The 20,136-nt window shown below is 47.7% G+C and overlaps 1 protein-coding gene across 3 annotated transcripts in view; it reads right to left on the bottom strand.

Moving 5' to 3' along the window:
• Positions 1 to 20,136, bottom strand: part of LARP4 (La ribonucleoprotein 4) — a 308,397-nt gene that overhangs the window by 155,083 nt on the left and 133,178 nt on the right. For 2 of the 3 annotated variants that reach the window (XM_078688918.1, XM_078688919.1), the window contains one exon: positions 5,179 to 5,412. In XM_078688918.1, coding sequence (XP_078545044.1) covers positions 5,179 to 5,412 — 234 coding nt within the window. Of the gene's footprint in view, positions 1 to 4,928; positions 5,413 to 20,136 lie in introns of all 3 variants that reach the window. The other variant, XR_013610958.1, reaches the window with a different exon arrangement.

Below are 20,136 nucleotides of genomic sequence, written 5' to 3'. Positions count from 1 at the left end.
TGACAAAACGCTTCCACTTAGCAGCATAGCATGCTCTAGTAGTAGGTTTCCTCGCCTCCTTGATGATACTCATGCATTCTGGAGGTAGGTTAAGGTATCCAAACTCTAGGACTTCAGGAGCCAGATCGCCAGGTTGAGCTGTCGTGGATCTGGATGCTGAATGTCTCCATGGTTCTGCGTCAAAAGACTGGGCGTGAGGCGCAGTCTTCGATGCGGCACCACTGAGAGTTCGAGGAACGTGGTGTACCATGCTTGACGTGCCCACGTTGGAGCAACCAGGACGAGAGTCATGGAGTGCTGCCTTAGCTTTCTTGCGACCAGCGGTATTAGAGGGGCTGGCGGAAAAGCGTATGCAAATTTGCCTGACCAGTTCATCCATATCGCATTCCCCTGCGACTGTGGGTGAGGGAACCTGGCGGCAAAGAGTCGGCATTTTGCGTTCTCCTTTGTTGCGAACAGGTCTATCTCCGGATGACCCCACTGCTGGAAGTACGGGTGGAGAACCGAAGGGTGTATCTCCCACTCGTGCATCTGATGGCTGTATCTGCTGAGCAGATCCGCCATCTGATTGTCCTTGCCCGGGAGGTGTTCTGCCATGAGGAAAATGTTCCTCTGAATGGCCCACTTCCACATGCTCTGAGCCAGATGAGACAGCTGTGGCGAGTGGGTGCCCCCCTGTTTCTGAATGTAGTACATCGCGGTCATGTTGTCCGTCCGGACTAGCACGACCTTGTTGCTCAGATGTACAATGAAGGACTTGAGCGCCATGAAGATTGCCATCAGTTCCAGATAGTTGATGTGCATCTTCTGTTGCTGCGTCGTCCATAGTCCCTGCACCGTGTAGGTGAGCACATGTGCTCCCCATCCCTGGAGGGATGCGTCCGTCGTCAGGACAATCTGCGGCACGGGCTCGTGGAACAGTCGGCCCTTGCAAAGGTTGCGTGGAGTCCACCAATGCAGAGAGTCGTATGCCCGACTGGTAACCAACACTAGGTCTGTCAATTGGCCACGAGCCTGTGTCCACTGATTCGCTAAGCACTCCTGGAGCGGGCGCATATGCAACCGTGCGTGAGGGACTATGAAGATGCAGGAGGCCATCATGCCGATCAACTGCATGAACACTCTCGCTGGCAGGGAGTGTCTCGGTCGGAATCGTTGGATCAGTGACTGAATGCTGTCGATTCTGACCTGGTTAGGCTGAGCCATGGCTGTCAGGGTGTTGATCGTAGCACCCAGGAACTGCCGGACATGCGCCGGCTGAAGGTGCGATTTTGGGTAATTTAGGGAGAAACCCAGATCGTGAAGAAGGTGAATTGTAGTTGACATGTCTGCGGCGCACTGTTGCTCTGACTTGGCTTGTACGAGCCAGTCGTCTAGGTAGGGGTAGACATGGATATTCTGCCTCCTGAGGTGCGCCGCCACTGTCGCTAGACACTTGGTGAACACCCTCGGGGCCGTAGTGACTCCGAAGGGTAGGACCTTGAACTGGTAGTGCCTGCCTTGAATAGTGAACCTTAGGTATTTCCTGTGTGACGGGTGTAGTGGAATGTGGAAATAAGCATCCTTGAGATCTAAGGTCGCTAAGAAGTCTCCCTGGTTTAGCAAGGGGAGAATCTGCTGCAGTGTAAGCATATGGAAATGCTCTGACAGTATGTACAGGTTGAGGGGACGTAGATCGAGAATGGGCCTGAGAGAACCGTCCTTCTTTGGAATAAGGAAGTACAGGGAGTAGACCCCTGTGCCTTCCTCTCCCACCGGCACGAGCTCGATTGCGCCTTTTTGCAGCATCGCCACTACTTCCTGCTGCAATAAGTGCAAATGCTCGGCGGACATAGGCCTTTGCCTTGGTGGGATGTTGGGTGGAGTGGATTTCAGCTCTAGGCAATAACCATTTTGGATCAGTTGACGCACCCACCTGTCTGTGGTGATGTTTCTCCAGACGGGCAGGAACTGCTGCAGTCTCCCCCCGACAGGTGTTAGGTGGTCGGGGGGCAGTGACAGAAAGTCACTGTTTGCTTGGAGTCGAGGTGCGGGAGCTGTTGTTTCCTCTGCCGCGACCTCTGTTGCTGTTATTCCTATAACCTCCCTTGTTCTGCTTGGTGAACGAGGATTGCGCCCCACCTTTGGAGAACTGGGATTGTTGACCCATCTGTCCTCTGGTGACTCCACGTGCACCTGAGCGACGAAAATTGCTGCCACGAAACTGTTGGGACTGCAGGGCCCCCATAGACTTAGCAGTTTCCGTGTCCTTCTTTATCTTCTCTAGGGTGGTGTCAACATGCGGACCAAACAGACTATCAGGATTGACTGGCTGATTCAGAATTGTTGTCTGAATATCCTGCTTGAACCCTGAGATGCGGAGCCAGGCTTGTCTTCTCAGCATAACGCTAGTGTTGATAGCCCTAGCAGCCGTGTCCGCAGCGTCAAGTGCACACTTGATGGCTGCGTTTGATATTAGCTTTCCTTCTTCAATAAGCATTTTGGTGCCTTCTTGGAACTGTGGGGGCAGGTGTTGTATAACCTGTTCTAGGGTGTCGTAGTGCGCCCTATCATAACGCGCCAGGAGCGCCTGTGTATTTGCGATGCGCCAAAAGTTTGCCGCCTGTGCAGCCACTCTTTTGCCTCCCGCCTCAAGCACTTTGGACTCTTTATCCGGGGGAGGAGCTTCACCCGTTGTCTGTGAGTTGGCACGTTTCCTGGCATTGGCAACCACAAGAGAGTCCAGTGGCAATTGTCCCCGGATGTAGACGGGGTCCGCAGGAGCAGGCCTGTACTTCTTCTCAATGCGAGGGTTGACCACTCTAGCCCTCGTAGGCTCCTTAAAAATGTCTCCAGCATGTTTGAGAACACCTTTCAGCATAGGAAGTGTCTTTACTGTCCTTTCAGAAATGGCAAAGGTGTCAAAAAGGAAGTCTTCCTCAACCGGGTCGGCATGCATGTCCACATCATGATTGGCCGCCGCCCGTTCAATTAGTGCATGAAATCCTGCTGAGTCCTCAGTCGGGGATGCACGTGGATTAAAGGTCTGCGGGTCTTGGCCCGCACCTTGGGTGTTCTGGTCCCCAGAGTCGTCGTATGAATCTGGTTGTACATCAGGTTCATCGATGGGGAAATTGTACTGTTCATCCTCATCATCTTCCTCACCCACAGAGTGTTCTGGGGAGGGAGTAGGGCTCCGTCTAGGAGGAGGCTGAATCGGTTCCGTGAGGCCTAAGGCGTCAAGGGGCACCCTCTTCTTCTTCAACGGGATGACGTAGGGGTCCACCGGCTCCGAAGTGATCTTCCGTTTATAGAGTGTCAGCTTGCCGGTGGCAGCATCGATGAAATGCTCTGAATCGTCTTCCGATTCGAGTACACGACGTGGAAGAGGGTCAGGCAGCGAGGAACCCTGTTTCGGAGCCGATTTCGTCGAAAACGCTTTCGGCGCCTCCTTAGGTGGCAAGAGAAAAAGGAGTTTTCCAGAAGGCTTAGCCGGAGCGTCCTTTTGCGGCTGCGGTGATGGCATCGGAGCCGATGGAGCAAAGGCTTTCTCCCTGATTCTCTGCAGTGACTCCGCAATGGGGGACGGTACACTGCTAGTGGGTTTCGTCGCCGACAAGGATGCTGTGAGCGGTCCCTCGGATCCGACGGCCTCGCGGGCCTTGTGCGGTTTGGGCGCGGAAACCTTCTTCGGCTCCTCCGAATCTTGAGGCCGAGGCGCAGACTTCTTGGGCGTTGCCTCTTTGGAGCCGACCTTGGCGGGCTTGGACGGCGCCGGAGCCGCTGATCCGTGCCGACCATCTTTCTTGTGGGCCCCTTCTTCGGGCGTCGGCTTCGATTTCGGAGCATCGGAATCGACAGACTTCCTCGGCTTCTGCGGACCGGAGGTCGACGGAGCCGACGGGGTGACGGGCACCGACTTCTTCACAGGCACGGCAGCCATCTTAGGGACACTCGAGTCCTTTGGTTTCAGTTTCGATTTCGGGTCGGCCATTTTAGGTGTTGACGACCCCGACGGTTTCAGTTTCGGTTTCGAAACATCGTGCCCAGCAAGTGAGTCCGTAGCCGGGCCCGAAGGCGGGGCTGTGGCTTGCGGCAACGGGTCCAGGGTAAGGCCGACAGGCGATCCCGTGTCCCGGTCGTCCTCGAAACTTTCGGGGCAGAGCTCGTCCGCAGAGCTGTCCGCCGCGGCCCCATAAATCTCATCGTCGTCTCCTACCTCTTCGACGTATTCGAGGACCTGACCCGCGACTCCGTCGTCGTCTCCCGGATCCGCCTCGACCTCCGTCTGTGATGGGGAGATTTGTAGAAGGTGACCCTGGACCTCTTCTTCCGGGTCGCCGAAGATGTTCTCCGGATCTGGGGCCGCTTGCCTAGCTTCCAAGCGCACCGCGCGCCGAAGCTTGAGAGTTTTCTTGGAGCGGAATTGTGCACAGGCCTTGCACTTGCCGTCGTCGTGGTCCGGTGAAAGGCACTTGTTACACACAGGGTGTAGATCGATGTGTGGGTACTTAGACCCACAGAGCGGGCAGTACTTGAACGGGCTCCGCTCCATGTCCGTAAAGGCTTGCTGTCGTGTCGCGATGAGAAGGCCTCAAAGTTTAGAAAGCGAAGAAAACTCCGCTTATTCCGGCTTCAAGAGACGGAAGACTCGAGACCGAGCGCAGACAATACCGACGCAAGAAAATCGAGGCCTTTTGGCCGGTAAAAGATAGTTTTACTTGGTTCCGACAGTAAGACGTCGAGACCACATCCGAACCCAATGGCGGAAAAAAACAATCTGGGGATGGAGCCGATGCCCATGCGCACTGTAGTCCAGGGGAGGAGCCACCTATCTCAGGATACTTCGAAGACTCTTCCAGGACAACAATGTGCAATCATCCGAGCCCAACACTAGGCGGCGATCTAATGCTAAGATATGAATTTAGCAGCCCACATGCCTCGAACACATATGTAGCACAATTTCTCCTTAAAGGTATGCCACCTAAACCATTAACAGATCTGAAAAGTGTTTACGGAAAAGACAACAGCTTGATAGTACATAAGAGATAAATACTTAAATTAATAGCTTGTAAATTATTTGATGGGGTAATATATTACTTGCAAGTTTCACTTTGAATTGAAGCCAATCTACTAAAAGCATTTTCAGTTTGCTTTATCGACACTATCCAGTAGTGAAACTCAAATACTAATATGTACCTCCCCCTTCCAATATCGCCACCATTTTGCTCCAGTTGCAGTGCAGGTGGGTCCTTGGGCGAAAAGATTAGATCTTGATGCGCTGTCACTGTACTCGTATGTCTCTCAGTTGGGAAATGCCTTGCATTAGTTCTATTCAATGGTCCCTCCCCTATGGACACACTAGTAATTGCTGTGCTGCCCTCTCCAGAGCGTTCTGAATTGCTTGAGGATGTTCGGAAGTGAGGTTTTACACTGTAAAAGATAAAATGATAATGTTAAGCACAAGGCAATTCAGGTTACTTATATTTAGGCTGTCCGGTTTTAGGGTTAAACCCATAATAACTGATAAAATCCCACCGAAAGGAAAATACCCCTCACCAGTGTAAACAAACTGTAAAACACCTGCAGAACCACAAATTAAATGTCATAAAAAAAAAAGGAGAGTGAAAGTAATTTGTTTTTTCCGGATTGGGGCATTACAATGTAACTTTGTTATACAAGCTAGCAGCAAGAAAGGCTGGGCTAACATTCTGCTCAAGTTTTGTTGTTTAGGGAGGTCACCAAAATATTATTTCTTGTTCATTTTGCTTTTTTTCCAGTTATGTGGTCTTTGGTCTAAAGATGCAGGGTTTAGAAGGATGTTTTAGGTCTTAATTATTTTATCAACCGTAGAGATTGAGGAAATATCAAAATCATATTTGACATTTTGGCTGTGATTCTTTCACTGGTTTCATAAGATTTTTTCGCAATATGTGCCATCACATTTACCTACAGAGAATGAGAATAAACCCTCGATACATCCGCCCCCAGTTTCTATTGAGTCACTATAGATGGTAGGTAAATTGCCAACACCTGAGGCTTTAAACATTCAATGCAAGGTATAGTGACAAGTATACATGAAAATAGTTGTAAGAAAGTGGCTCTATGTATACTGTACCAAAATAAGGAACAGTGTGTATAGAGTACCCAGAGATATGACGGAGGTTAAAGTCAGATATGACTTTACTCTTTAAAGTGGTAGCTTGGTCGAGCAGTAAGGCAGTATCAGAGAACAGTGTAAAGCACTTGTTGTACACACTCAGTCAGCAAAAGGTTTCACACACAAGAACTGAACTCTAGGCCAATTGTTTTACATCAAAAGATATAGTTTTATTTTAGAACCAACAGGTATCAAAATATACTGTCAAATATCACCACCATGTTAGTGACTACTATATTGCTCCCATTGTCTCTGTTCACTCCTACTGCCACTACCCTGTCTTTGTGAAGCGCTCTGATATCTGTAAGGATCTTGTTCGCGCTATATAAAACTCTGAATAAATAAATAAATAAATAAATACTTCTCAATATGAGTGACTTTAGGTAATTACTTTGTAAAAAGGCAATAAACTTGGTAAGAACAATTGCTACAGTGGTTGCAATAGGCAACACAATTTCAAACAATTTAACATTAAGCTCAATGGGTTTTTCTACATAAATGCAGTTGCTTACTTTAAGGATTACTTTTCTAACCACAGGACTGGATCCTGGATTCAGTCCCAGGACATAAGCTGTAAACAGTTGAGTAAAAGCGTTTGTTACAATTGTAATTTTTAAAGAATATAAATGTATTTTCAAAGTTGACACTTAAAACTTTTCAGTTAAAACCCACCAACGTTATCCTATGGGAGGAAATTCAAGTCATAGGTAAAGTATGTTATAGTTACTTATGTAACCCAGTACTGGATTCCTAAGTTCAGCACTGAGAACTCTACATAAGACAGGTAAGTAATTACGTTTTAGTAGTTGGTACGATTAAGGAATATTTCTAGTTTGCAAAAATATACACGAAATTTCAGTGAAAAACAGTCAATCGTTTCCTATGGAAGGAAATTCAAGTTACTGGTAAGTACAGTTAATATTTTTGCGGTTCAGTACTGGGCTAAAAGGTACAGTACTGGCTTCTCTCCTGATCACAGGAGAGTATTTCAGAATTCGTTATTCGGCTGATTTTAGATGAATATTTTTAAAGCTTCAAAACTCCACACTTGGAGGAAATTGCAAGTGAAAACCAGTCCATGTTAACCAATGGAAGGAAAGTGAGTTATAGGTTTTTAGGTAAGTACTCGACTGGTAGAGTTAAGGTTCTGGGCATAGACTCAGGGGTCTCCCAGGGTCGGAAAGGTACAGTTGTTCCACCCTCAGCGGCAGCCAGGTGCAGAGAGAGTAGGCCCAATGCAATCTAATGGAGGGTAGGGGGCCTTCAGTTGGTGGCTGCTAGCAACCAGGCCACGCGGCTGTGGGAGCGAAGCTCCTGGTCACTTACTCATGTCAAGTGGGGAAGTAGAGTAGGGTAGTAGTTCACTTCCAGCGGCACTCGGGCGGCTGGGTGCAGGGTGCTTTTGAGCCATCGGGCGCTCAATAACATCCAATGGGTAAGTTGAAAAGTGAACAAAGGCTGCAGGCTCAGGGACGGAGATTCTTCAGGTGCGACCACCACTTCGAGAGGTAAGTTGGGATATTGGAGAAGAGGTAGGTAACCCAAAGGAGGGCACAGGGGGCGCCGGGTGCAGGGGTGTCTTTTGGCGTTGGGAAATCTTATCCTCAGCTGGTCACGTTGGAGGGGTCCCTGGTTCTGAGGCTGCAGGAGTCGTCTGGGTCGTCGAGGAGGGTCTTTAGGCACTGGACTTCGGGTCCCAGTCGTTGGGGCTTGGGGGACGTCCTCGTGGTCTTGGATCGCACAGGCCAGGCTTGGCAGGTGCAGAGTGGGCTGGATTTGCAGTTCCTGGCTGGCACCAGGGGTATTGCTGTTTGAGCAGAACCACTGCTCGTGGGAGTCCCAGTCTTTTGGAAGGTTCAAGGCAGGCAGGTCCTCCGGGGTTGTCGAGGTTGCTGTCCGCTGGAGACGCCAGAGATTCGCAAGAGCAGGTTCAAGGATCAACATGCCTTTAGGATTCTGGGGCTAAGTCAGTGGGCGTCGACCTTTTGTTTGCAGCTGCACAGCAGGTCTTCTTGTTTCTTGGTCTTCTTGTTGTTGCAATCGGGATCTATGGAAGGGAAGGTTCAGGGGGCCCCTAAATGCTACATTTAGAGGCAGTACAGGTAGGGCATAGGCAGGGACCAATGGGTCTCTGTCCTGGGGTGGGTACACCCTCTAGCCTGCTCCTCTCCTGTGGAAGGGGGCAGGAGCCTAGCTGTGTGAGCAGGGCTCCCCATCTTCTAGATGGCCGGACCCCGGGGTCATGCTTCACCTCGCCTCTCCCTCCTGAGGGGTGGATTGGCACAGGCTGGCACACCCCCCTTCCTGACTTAGGGTTTCCCACCAGTCTTCCCGCCGGAGTGGGGGTCAGAACTGGCGGGGGCCAGTTGCAGAGTACTGCAAATGGTCTGGAGAAGCTCACAAAGGCGGAATGCCTTTGAAGCTTCCCCTGCCCATACTGGGGGAGGAGGCTTGGCACCTTGTCCCAGGATGTGCATGGTTTTAGGCCCAGGAGAGCGAGGGCTCTCCAACCAGGGGTCCAGTAACATGTCTACTGTGTGTCAGCCTAGGCCGCCTCTCAGACAAGACGTGGATTGTAGGTTAGGTTTCAGGGGGCTTCTCTAAGATGCCCTCTGTAGTGCATTTTACATTAAATCCCACACTGTCCATCAGTGTGGGTTTAATGTGCTGAGAAGTTAGATATCAAACTTGCCAGCCTTCAGTGTAGCCATTATGGTGCTGTGGAGTTTGTAATAACAAACTCCCAGCACCATATATTCAATAGCATCACTGAATGAAATTAATCTTTAGTGTTCAATTAATTAAAATTGTTACAATATTCTATCAATAAAACAAAAACTTGTTTAAGAACTCACAATTAGTTAAGAATGAAGTAGTCGTTTAAAAAGATTTAAAATAAATTAAAATGACATATGATTAGTTTCTTATCTAGAGGTAAAATGTTGTGCGTAGGATTTAATAATTTTTATTTTATCATAGTCTCTTACTTGATGGCCGACTAGTCCTGTTAGAATTCAGTTTGGCTCGGATGGTGTCTGTGAATTTCCCTAGTCGGGCCACAATTTGAGGTATTTTAATAGAGAAGCACGGGTCAGAAACTTCCCTGCAACTTTGTAGGCCAAGCAACCTACAGATGGGGAGAACCAAGCGCTGCCGCTCACTGACTAGCTTTGGGCAACAGCACAACAGATGGAGCCAGGATTCATGGTGGTAATTGCAGAGTCGGCAAGCCACTGAATTATCCTGCCGGGCCCAAGTGGAGTTAAAATCCATGATGGGCAAAGCGAGCAGTCTCATGTAAAAGATTCTTCCCTAGGCCAGGACTGTCAAAGCTTGCTCCAGTTAGGGCTGCGGTTTTCCCATGGTGTATGAGGAGTCCAGCGAGGAGAGATTCAATTGGTGAAGCAGGCTTTCCAAGTCCCTTTCAAAAGATTTTCTCTTGGCCTGAGTATTCACGGTTTTCCTCCAAGCTGGTAGCGGGATTATCAGGGTTATGCAGATTTTGGATGTCGATGTCCAATAATCTAAAGCCTCCTGCCAAATGCACCTGCCATGGGGAACCCTCCTCTTTAAAGAGTGTTTTAATTTGTCTTTTTAATGACAATTCTGGTGCTCGCGTGGTCCTGATATAATATTTTATTAAATCACCTGAGCAAGTAATGTCCGGACTGGTGAGACCCAACTCCAGCCTTACTCTTGCTCTCCTGGCCTGTCTAGGGAGAGCTAGGACCTTTTTGTAAGCTAAAATTTGATGGTTCGCGAGGAACTTATTGATAGCACCAGGGAAAACTAAATGGCCATAGTTGAGAGGGCACTAGCTTTGCCTTCAGAACTTTCAAAATGGGTTCAGCCGTTGGACAGTGAAGTCGCTGATTAAGGATTTTTAAAGAGAAAAATTATGCCAGCCGCTTTCCTTCTCAGATGTTTCAGATGGGCTGTAGGTTTTGCCCCTTCCGATAGCCAAAAGCCCAAATAGTTGTAGCTCATACTTGTTTTAATTTGCAGGGCACCAAGTTGCCAATGTGTGGTCTTCTTACGCGGGTACTTCCCGAATAAAAATACCCTAGTCTTCTCCTGGTTCACCAGGAGTTTGTTCTGTTGGTTATATTCATGTAAAGCTTTTAGGGCCTTATGTAAGCCAGTTCTTGTGTGGGCCATATTCACAATATCATCTGCATACTGGAGTATTTGAAGCCGGGTTTTTCCCAGTCTGGGGGGCAATAGACTTGCCCCCTCCAGCGCTTTCCCCAGATCAGCTGTGTACAGATTGAAAAGTATAGGGGCAATTACGCACCCTTGTTTTTTACTTGTGTGTCATAATTTGGTTGGTACCTTAGCAGTGACGAATGTTTGACGGATTTTAATAATGGGGAGAATAGAATTGCTTGACAGTTCGGAAAATATGGCAGCTAATTGATGATGTATGCTGGAATTTAGTCAAACACGAAATTTTTAATTACTGTACAGGATTTTATTACTGCTTTTATCTGTGTGGATTTTAACATGTCATTTTAACATTGTTGTAATCTATTTTTCTTTGCACTTACAGGGCCATGTTGGCCGTAATAAAGAACAACTTGACTTTAATGCGGACCCAGGTCCCCTGATATAGGGAAATGTTTTTTAGCAGCTGTTGGGGGATTGCCCAAGTGTGTCGTTTTTCCCACAGCTTTCCGCGATCAACCCTATCAAAAGCTGCACCATAATCCACAAAGCAACAGAAGTGGTAACTGAGATGTCTGGGTAGCGTTGTTAAGACAGGTGGCCCAGTACTAAGATGTTGTCTGTGGTAGAGCTTTGGGCCCTGAATCCTGTTTGAAATAGGGGAAGAATGTCATCTGTTACCCAGGCTTCTAGTTCTTTCAAAAGTATTCTGGCGTATGCTTATTGCTTTATTGGAAGTTGAAGCCAGAGCCGGTAATTTACGGGTTTTGTGCGGTCCCCTTTTTTGTAAATTGGGTAAAGTATTGAACCTTTCCACGATAATGGAACAGTAGAGGTGGCAAAAGTGTGCTTAAAAAGTGTTAACTGCTCTGCCCAGAATCCCTGCGAGGCTTTAAACACAGATGCGGGAACTCCATTGGGTCCTGGAGCTCCATCTGACCTCATGTTTTTAATCAGGGTGATTACCTCGGCCACAGTGATGTTAGAAGTTTTAATGACCATCTTTTGTTGGAGATTGTTGATGGGGATAAGTTTGGGTAATATCCTGTTGGGTTGAGTACAGCTGAGTTGCATGTTTAACCCACTCCAAGGCGGCCACTCCATTTTCTTTTGTCCGTCCGGTGTTGGAAAATTGCTTAATATATCTCCAAAGGTGTATGTATCCCCTTTCTTTGAGGAAGGGGACATTTTTCACCTATTCGGACTCAATTTTCTTGGAGCGTATTTCCCAGACTTTCTTCCTGTGCGCTGCGCGGAGAGCTGTTATTTCCGGAGGTTTGATGTTTTATGTGCCTTTCCTTCTTGCCTTCAAGGCCCTTGTAAGACTGCGTTTTGTGGGGATTAGGTCTCTTGATTTGATAGTTAACGGAGGTCCCTGGGAGAGGGTATCCTGCACTTCGATACCTCCAATTTGTACCCCTAGGGCTAGTTTTAATTCGGCTAAGAGTGCTCCCAGTGGACCTGGGGCAAGACTGGACTCATAACTGGAATGTGATTCTTTGCGAGTTACCCATTCCAGGATTTTGGGGCCAAGATTGATTGTCCATTTTACTCTCCTCAGAATTTCATAGCGTTCTTCCCCGGTTGAAACCCTAGTGTTTTCAGTTGTGTTGCAGGTTCCCCACTTAGCTGCAGGGTCATCCTCAGTGGCCTGTGGTCACTCATCCCTATTGTCCACTTCAAAGTTATAGAAGTATGGTACTAGATAGTCTGAGATGAAAATGTAATCTATTGTGGACTTGTCCCTAAAGGTAGAGGGAGTCAGAGGATCCGCGGCTGTTTGGATAGTGTAAGCAGAGACCAAACTGATTTAGAAAGAGCTTCTGCAGTGAGGCGCAATCGATGTGTGCTGGAATATGCACTTTTGACTTCCCTAACTCCCGAGTGTTCAGATCACTGGCGATAACGGGAAGGTTTGAAGCATATTTGTTTATGAGCTGGTCCATTTTTGTTGTCATTTTTAGAACATGTTTTTTTGCTGGGAGGCAGGGTTTACGTAGCAATTGATTGCCAAGAGACAAATTGGAATGTTGTTAATATTCAGTCCGCTCACTAATACCGCTTGCATGTCAGAGATGTTGGTTGCACAAGAGTAGTCTCTAGTCTGCGTGCTTGGTTAATGTAAATTGACAGCCCACCAGAAGCTCTCCCAAAAATGTTGCGTTGTATAGCTGTAGTGTGTAAATCATAGAAACCGTGAAGAGTTGTTGGTTCAGTGGCCCAGGTCTCTTGTAGGCACAAGATGTCGTTTCCACAGAAGTAGTTACTCACTGAATTATTGTCAAGAAGTCTTTGAGCCAGCTACATTCCAGGAGATCATGGACAGTTGGATGTTATTTTCCGTAATTCTGGTGTTGAGCAGTTGGCGTGCAGCATTTTTGATGTTAGAAGTGCCGTCGTAGTTGCTTCTCTGCTGGACGGGACCTGGTACCCATTCCAGGGGAATGGCTTGGCCTACTTGCGTACACTGTCCTATATTCAGAGGTACTGGTGATCCTAAATGTATGATACATACTCTGCTCAGTGGCTAATTTTCTCGCTTGTGGGTTACACTCTGTCCCCTTTAGGACTGAGTAGACTTCCTTAGTAGGTGGTGGCGCTGCTAACACGTGCGGATATTTCTCTGGGACAGGATAGGCAATATAAATGCCCCAGTCTGCCATTTGCAATATTTCTTCTGAAGTTAGCCCCGTACTGGAGGGGCGACTCAGCCCTATCGAGGTTGAATCCCCATGGGTATCACTGGTGAGGCAAAGGAACTTAACCCAGACTAATTCATCAGAGAGTGTTCCTGACAACGTCGGAATGTGTTTAAACAGACTAAGAATATTGCCCCTATTTAAGATGTCCTGTTGGCCTTTGATGAGATCTAGGCGCGAGGATTACCTCATGGTTTTTTTTGCAAACTTTACTTGGATTAGCAATTTGCTCAACTTTAAGATTGATGTTTGGACCAGTGTATAAAATATTTTGGTTGAAGCTTGGGCCTATATCGCTCTGAATAGTCTGTGCTGGTCCTGGGATTTTGTGTTGGCGGGCTGGTCCTCAAAGGAACCAATGGGAAAGGGCTCAGTGGGGCACAGACACCAAAATCAGATTCTTGTTCATTAGGCGGACTTAGTTGATCTTTGTACTCAGATTTCTTGTTGTTGGTGAGGGAACTGATTGAGTATTTATTGCCGGACCAGGTAGGGTAGGAGAGACCCCCGTTCGGGGAATTGACTGTAATGGTCTTTCAGTCACTTGTTTTGCTTGTGGTGGAAATGATACTGTGGATATTTCCTCGCTCAAAGCATGTTTTGTAGTGAAGATTGGAAAATTCTGGATTTTCCCATTGTCGACTTGTGATATTTGGTTACAGGTTGACACGGAGCAGGCAACCTTTTTAATAGCCTTTGTTTTTTTCTCTAATTTCTTTAGCTTTTTTTGGCCCTCCTTGAGAGGGGAGCGTCCATTCTTCCCTGGATGGAATCGTTGCGCTCAAGCACTTTGGCAGGGTGTGTAGATCTAGGGTTGGAGTTGAGGCCTAGTGATTTGGTGTAAACTTTGGTGGATGTGGGTAAAACGTGGTGGTCAGGTTTTATTATGGAATTGCTCTGGGAAATTATAGTCAAGTTGGCTTGACGCTCTTCACGGTTTGTTGTAGATGCCATGCCATGCCACGGTTATTTGATTGGCAAGTGGTTCCTTCTGTTTGTTCCTTCAGTGCGGCTACCATGGCTGTTAGGATTTTAGGGAGAGTTGTCCGTTTATCAATGAGTTCAGCGCACGTGCAAGAACAGTGTTGGATGTCCTGCGTGTCACTGAGCTTATTTCCTATGAAGTCCACCTTGTTATTTAGCTCCATCAAGCTTTGTGCAATTGTTGACAGCAAATCATTTGCAGCTCCATTTTATTGGACTGCCAAAGTAGTGCCATAGTCGTTGATTCATTCGTTGCGCCAGTTAAGGTTGGATCAGGGTCATTTATGAAGCTGCTACAATGTAGACTTTGACAACTCTGAGTTGATGAAGAAGAGAGCAGAGTATCGTTGGCCGGTCTGAGGAGTTTGGGGGTAAGCTCCAAGGTTCTTTGTATCTTTGTTTCCAAATTCTGTAAGAATAATGGTGATAGGAAACCAATTTCCTTGTTGTGTTTTGTTTTTAGCTGAGCCAAGTCATGATGGCTCTAAGGAAGGCGTCAAAATGCGGGAGTCGGGGTCTGTTCTAGGATTTGCGAGGCCCTGGGAAAAAGGGAAAGTGCGAGGCCCCTCTAATGTAGATAAGTGGCCCCTTTCAAGGAGACCATTCACAGACACTGTGGGAGGCTCATTGTCCAGCATTTTGCCCCCCCCCACAGTTGTAACTTTTAGCCCACAAGTAATTCTCACACCTGTCGGACTGAAGGTGTGAGAAATGCTTGTGGGCTGAAAGTTAAAACTGTGGGGGTGCCAAAATGCTTGACAATGGGCCTCCCACAGTGTCTTTGAATGGGTCCCTGGCAATTGAAGGGAGTGTCTCCCTCCCCTATGCCTCAAGACATCATCCCCGAGAGGCCCGGGGAGGGGGTCCCCTCCGAAGTACCTTAATTGCAAGGCAACACCTTTCTTTGAAATGGATCGCCAGGGAAACAACAGGACACACCACCAGTGCATGGCCCCATGCTGGTGGGCTGAGTGCGAGGCCCTGGGCAGCTGCCCATGCCTAGTGCCGGCCCTGGTGGGAGTGTATTTGAACTAGGACAACCTGCACGTTTTCCGAGAATTGGAGCAGAGGTGGTCCCAGGTAGGTCGGATGAGTCAGTTGCTTGATTGGATTGGCCAAGTGCAGGATTGGCTCCGGCGTCTCCCGGTTTGAATTCTTTCGCCTGATATTACAGAGGTCTGAGTGCTATAGAATCTCTCCAGGATGGAGTTTGTGACATTGCTGGATTTAGTCCTTGCTGGTACGTCGAGCAGGCAGGGGGAATTCCTGTCACTGAGATTACGTTTGTGAAAGAATTGAGTGATAAGCCCTGCTTTTGGTGACTTTAAAAAGGACTTCGGGTCAGGGACTGTGTTCCTTGAACTCCTTAAGTTTCTGGGTGAGACTGGAGTCAAGGGGTTTGGTTTTGCAAGAATATTTCCGTGGCGTTGGAAAGCTGTTGTTTTTAGTCATCCTGCGGGTGGAACCGAACTAACAAATCTGTTTTACCATGTCAGTCTATACCCTCCTCTGATGGTAGCTGATCCTCCGAGAGAATCACTGCACTTAGTGTCCAGGAATGGCCCTGGGTACTAAAGGGGCACAGGGCTCATGCACCTGTGCCCACACCACTGGCATAGGGCACCCAGCTAAAGGGGTGGCAGATATATGCCAGGGCAGTGCGTTTTGTGGGCATGGCACACAGGGATGTGTGCCATGTCAACTCTTTGTTTAGTTCTGTACTTAGACACAGCCTGCAAAGGCAGTGTGTGGGTGTTAGGGTACAAGGCCCCTAAGGGTGGCACAATGAGTGCTGCAGCCCTTAGGGTTCTTCTCTCCCAGTTCCGTTAGTGACCCGTTGTGCATGTTGCTTGCATTGTTTGTAGGAACTTGCTTTTATGAGCCAGTCGTTGAGGTAGGGGTATACAGGGATCCCTTCCCTTCTTAGGTGCGCTGCCTCGGCAGCGAGGCACTTGAAGACCCTTGGTGCGGATTTTATTCCGAAGGCCAGGGCGGTGAACTGGTAGTGTCCTTTGTAGATGTTTGTGCTGTCTGTTCATGGGAATGTTTAGGTAGGCGTCCTTTAGGTATATGGTGTACATAAAGTCTCCGTCCCTTATCTGAGGAATGACCTTGAAGAGATGTCATCTTGAATTTGTGTTCTTATGTATTGGTTTAGGAACCAGCTCCCCCCAGGGCTCCTCGCTCAGCCTCACCCTCTTAAATGTCTACACGAGCCCCCTCGCAGCCATCGCACGCCAACACAACCTCAACATCATCTCTTACGCTGATGACACCCAGCTGATCCTCTCCCTCACCAACAACCCCGCAACCGCCAGAGCCAGCCTCCAGGAAGGAATGAAAGACGTCGCGGAATGGATGATGCTCAGCGGTCTGAAGCTGAACTCAGACAAGACGGAAGTCCTCATCCTCAGACCATCCCCCTCCACCTGGGACGACTCCTGGTGGCCCCCGGCTCTAGGCACCGCCCACACCCCCACAGACCACGCACGCAACCTGGGCTTCATCCTGGACTCCTCCCTCACGATGACCAAGCAAGTCAACGCCGTCTCGTCTTCATGCTTCAACACCCTCCCCTGGTCCAGGACACTTGGTAGCATGGGGATGAATTGACTCCTTGTTTGAGTGGGGAGCAGGGTCTCTAGGAGGAAGCAGGCTTTTGGTTTTTCTTCCTCCAGTTTCTCTCCATAAGCTGTTGCCGCGTTCCTCATGACCATGTTGTAGATCCCAATGTCATCTGGCGGCGAAGGCCTCGAAAGGTACACTTCCACGGCCTCTTCTGGCTTTCGGTGTTTAGGTCCTGCAAATCCAGGTCCTGCGCCACCGAGGATGCAGAGTCCAAACTCATGCGCTGGTCTTATTCTCCTTCTTCGAAATAGTATAGGCCCTCTTCCTCTTGGTGTTCCTGGGGCTTGGGTGTTTTCAGCAACTCTTCGGTGTCGAACTCCTCCTTGTCCTCTACTTCGACGATCGTCGTCGGCTTATCAAATTCTCTTTTCCTTTGCAGGATGTTATCCATTTCGGGCTCGAGCCTTCTCTTTTTCCTTTCCATCTCGGCGGCCTGTTCAGCAGAGTGTTTCGGACGATCTCTTAGACGTAGATGTCGACTTCTAAGAAGCCTTCGGGTCCTTTTCCTTCAGCGTCATGTGCCTCTTTTCGGGGGCGTGCTTAGACGACCTAGGTTTTTCGTGTGTTTTCGCCACCTGGGAGTCCTTTTCGAAGGATCCGCTGGGCTGTTTGTCCCTTGATGCAGCTGCGGCCGTCGAAATAATCGGCGCCAGTGCTCCTTTCGTGGACCTAGACTCTGGTTTGAGAGTCTGACTCAGGCTTTCGAGAGTCTGTCGGGGTTTTAGGGGTAAACGTCTCGCTTACCTCTTTTGTAGTTTTCTTATCAGTCTCTACGACCGTGAAGTCATCTGGTCCCTCGGCGATGTTGTCCTCTTAGTCACTGGAGAGGCCCAAGACCCGAAGCGACGGAGGTTGGCATTTTCCTTGCATGCTGTGGTTGGCTATCCTCTGCCTCTCTAATCCTGAGAGTCTTAGGGATGAAGGAGCAAGCGTTGCAATACTTCCTTTCATGGTCGGCAGGCAGAGGTTGCAAACTGGGTGCTGGTCCTTCTGCGTGTATTTGTGGTGGCAATTGCAGCAGAATTTGAATGGAGTCTTGTCCATTCCTGTGCTGAGGGGGCCCCCTGTGTGCGCATTCTCAGTTGGACGTCGAAGTATTAGAAGTTCTCCTCCTTCGTCGTCCCGGTGGTCTTGTTAATGGATTTATTCTCCAAACTTTTTCGGTAGATTTCAGCTTTTTCCTTCTTTTCTCCAAAAACTCTGGAACCTCTCGGTGACGATCCAGACCAAACGGCGGAAAAAATAATCTGAAGATGAAGCCCAAAGGTGGGAACAGGAAGTGTGCAGACGTCACAGGAAGTACATCAGAAGGTGGGACGTGGAAGCCCATCTGGGATACAAAAAAAAAAAAAAGAAAGGAAGAAAGAAAAGACTACGATTCCGGAACCAACCACTCGACCGCGGAATAATGCACAGCATAGTGAATTCAGAAAGATTCAAGCTGCAAAACTGCTGTAGTGGACAAAATAAAAGTAGAGTCTGAAAACACCCTTGTCTGCCAAGTGTTCAGCATAACTGGTGTACATGTGAAACATTTCCTTGAGAGTAGGCTGGGCGACACCATTAGTGGCTTTGGCACTGCAACATGTTCCATTTTAGAGTGCTTGCCACTTGGTGAGCAAAGCAATGTTGACAAGCAATTCGGAACCTTTAATTTTACAATGTATGAGAAATGGCTTGAAATGATGCATAGAAGTGTCCCTTCACTAACCATGGCATTTGATATCAATGAAACCTCACTGTGGTACTCTGTACAAGTTCTAGATCCCATCAGTAAAGATGAATTTTCTCCGTAGTTTCAAAAGTGTTGCTTCATTTTTGACTGCATCAATAACGGAGGTCATAAGCGCTCAGTTCAACAGAAATGTTCCCGAACCTGCCCAGACAATCGCAATCTTTAAATGCAGCACTATTGGCATGGAAAGCTATGTCAGTGGCCAGAGTTAGCAAATTGTGTACTGGCTGTTGTGGCGATGCTCATCTCAAGTGCCAATGTTCTGAAGGCCTTTCCACAGATTTTTTTTTACATGGGAATGAAAAAGGGAGCGCATATGACCAAAGACTCACTGAAGTAGTATTGCATGGTGTACAACAATAAGTTAGATTTGCAAAAATGTATTTGGATCTCATATACACTATATTTACACTGACTATATACCAGGCAGAAAGCATGCAATCAAAGCAAAATAATCCATAAACACTGAAAAAACACGGTTTTTAATGGCGCGAAAATGTGCAGCCATTGATAACCACTGTTTAAGGTATTGAAATCACTTAAAAACACTGGGGAAAAAACACCAGAATTTACCAAAAATAGAAACTGAAAAACAGGAAAGCCTACCTATATTTTTCAAGGTTCTAAAATCTAAATTCTCAGTCACAAAAAGTGCCATAATACCCATACAATATTGCTGTCTCCTATTTTGGGATTTTTTTTTAATTCTACAGGAAAACCTACTTACCATATCAATGGTTTTTGTCCAACTGTTTCAATGGAAGCTGCAACTACAGCTTCCAGAATGCATTAGCAATGCAAATTAAGCTTCAAGATGCAAAAAAAGGTGACCCGCTGATATGGAGCAATCTGAGAACTTATACAGAACATTACAGACGTTGGGCAGCAGTGATGCAAACCTCTGATCCTTGAAGTACAGGTTTGCTTGTCAGTACTTCTGTCCCTTACCAGTCTATCAAGGGAGTGGTGGTAACATTTAGGAGCTTGCAGTGGCATCCGTGCAAGAGTGTCTCGTAAAATTCCACTTCACCTGAAAAATACTAGCTGTTTCAGGAGGGGGCAGTCGATGATGCATAAAATAGATACCTGCTGGCAAATAATCAAAATTGGTTCTCGTCAGCTTCTACCTTGCATGTCCCAGGTGTAGGAATCATTAACTGAAAAAAGAGACTAAAAATTAGCCTTAAAGCTTGCTGTGTGTTTTCTGATTTCGCCGAGATTCCAAGGTAGAGACATTCAGTAGCAGTCACTGGGTACACTTTAAAGTTTTAAGCACCAACTTTTTGAATCAAAGAATGTCACTAATGGGATAGCAGCATTTTGCCAAGGTCGTGCATTTCATGAGCTCTTCTTTCTTAGGACTCCAGGTGGGTGGCAGGGAGGGGCAAGTGAAGGGGGTCAGGCGGGTGAAAGCAGCAAGAATTAATTGTATAATGTAACTGGTGCTCAGGTAAAACGTTCAAATACCTTTGGGTCCCGTTCAGGCTATATAAATGTGCAAAGAGGGGGAGGGGGGCTCAGACTGGGACGGGCGAAAGCAGTCACAAGACAAGCAACAGGGAAGCGAGCCAAGGCAGCAAGTTTAAGCAACGAGAGCAATCAACGACAAACTGACCACTACAAAAAACAAGCATTAAAAATGCAATAAGTCTCGCCTTTGATGAAGTTAAAGCCATTTGCTTTACTAATTGTTATTTATTTTATTTAAAATTGTTTTCTATAGCGCGAACATGACCCTTGGGTATCAGAGTGCTTCACTGTACATGAGGTAGGTTAGAGACAAGTCT

Source organism: Lissotriton helveticus, chromosome 1_1, assembly GCF_964261635.1.
Source record: "Lissotriton helveticus chromosome 1_1, aLisHel1.1, whole genome shotgun sequence".
NCBI lineage: Eukaryota > Metazoa > Chordata > Amphibia > Caudata > Salamandridae > Lissotriton > Lissotriton helveticus.
The sequence above is the reverse complement of the archived record's forward strand: the minus strand, read 5'-3'. Positions and strand labels throughout refer to the sequence as shown.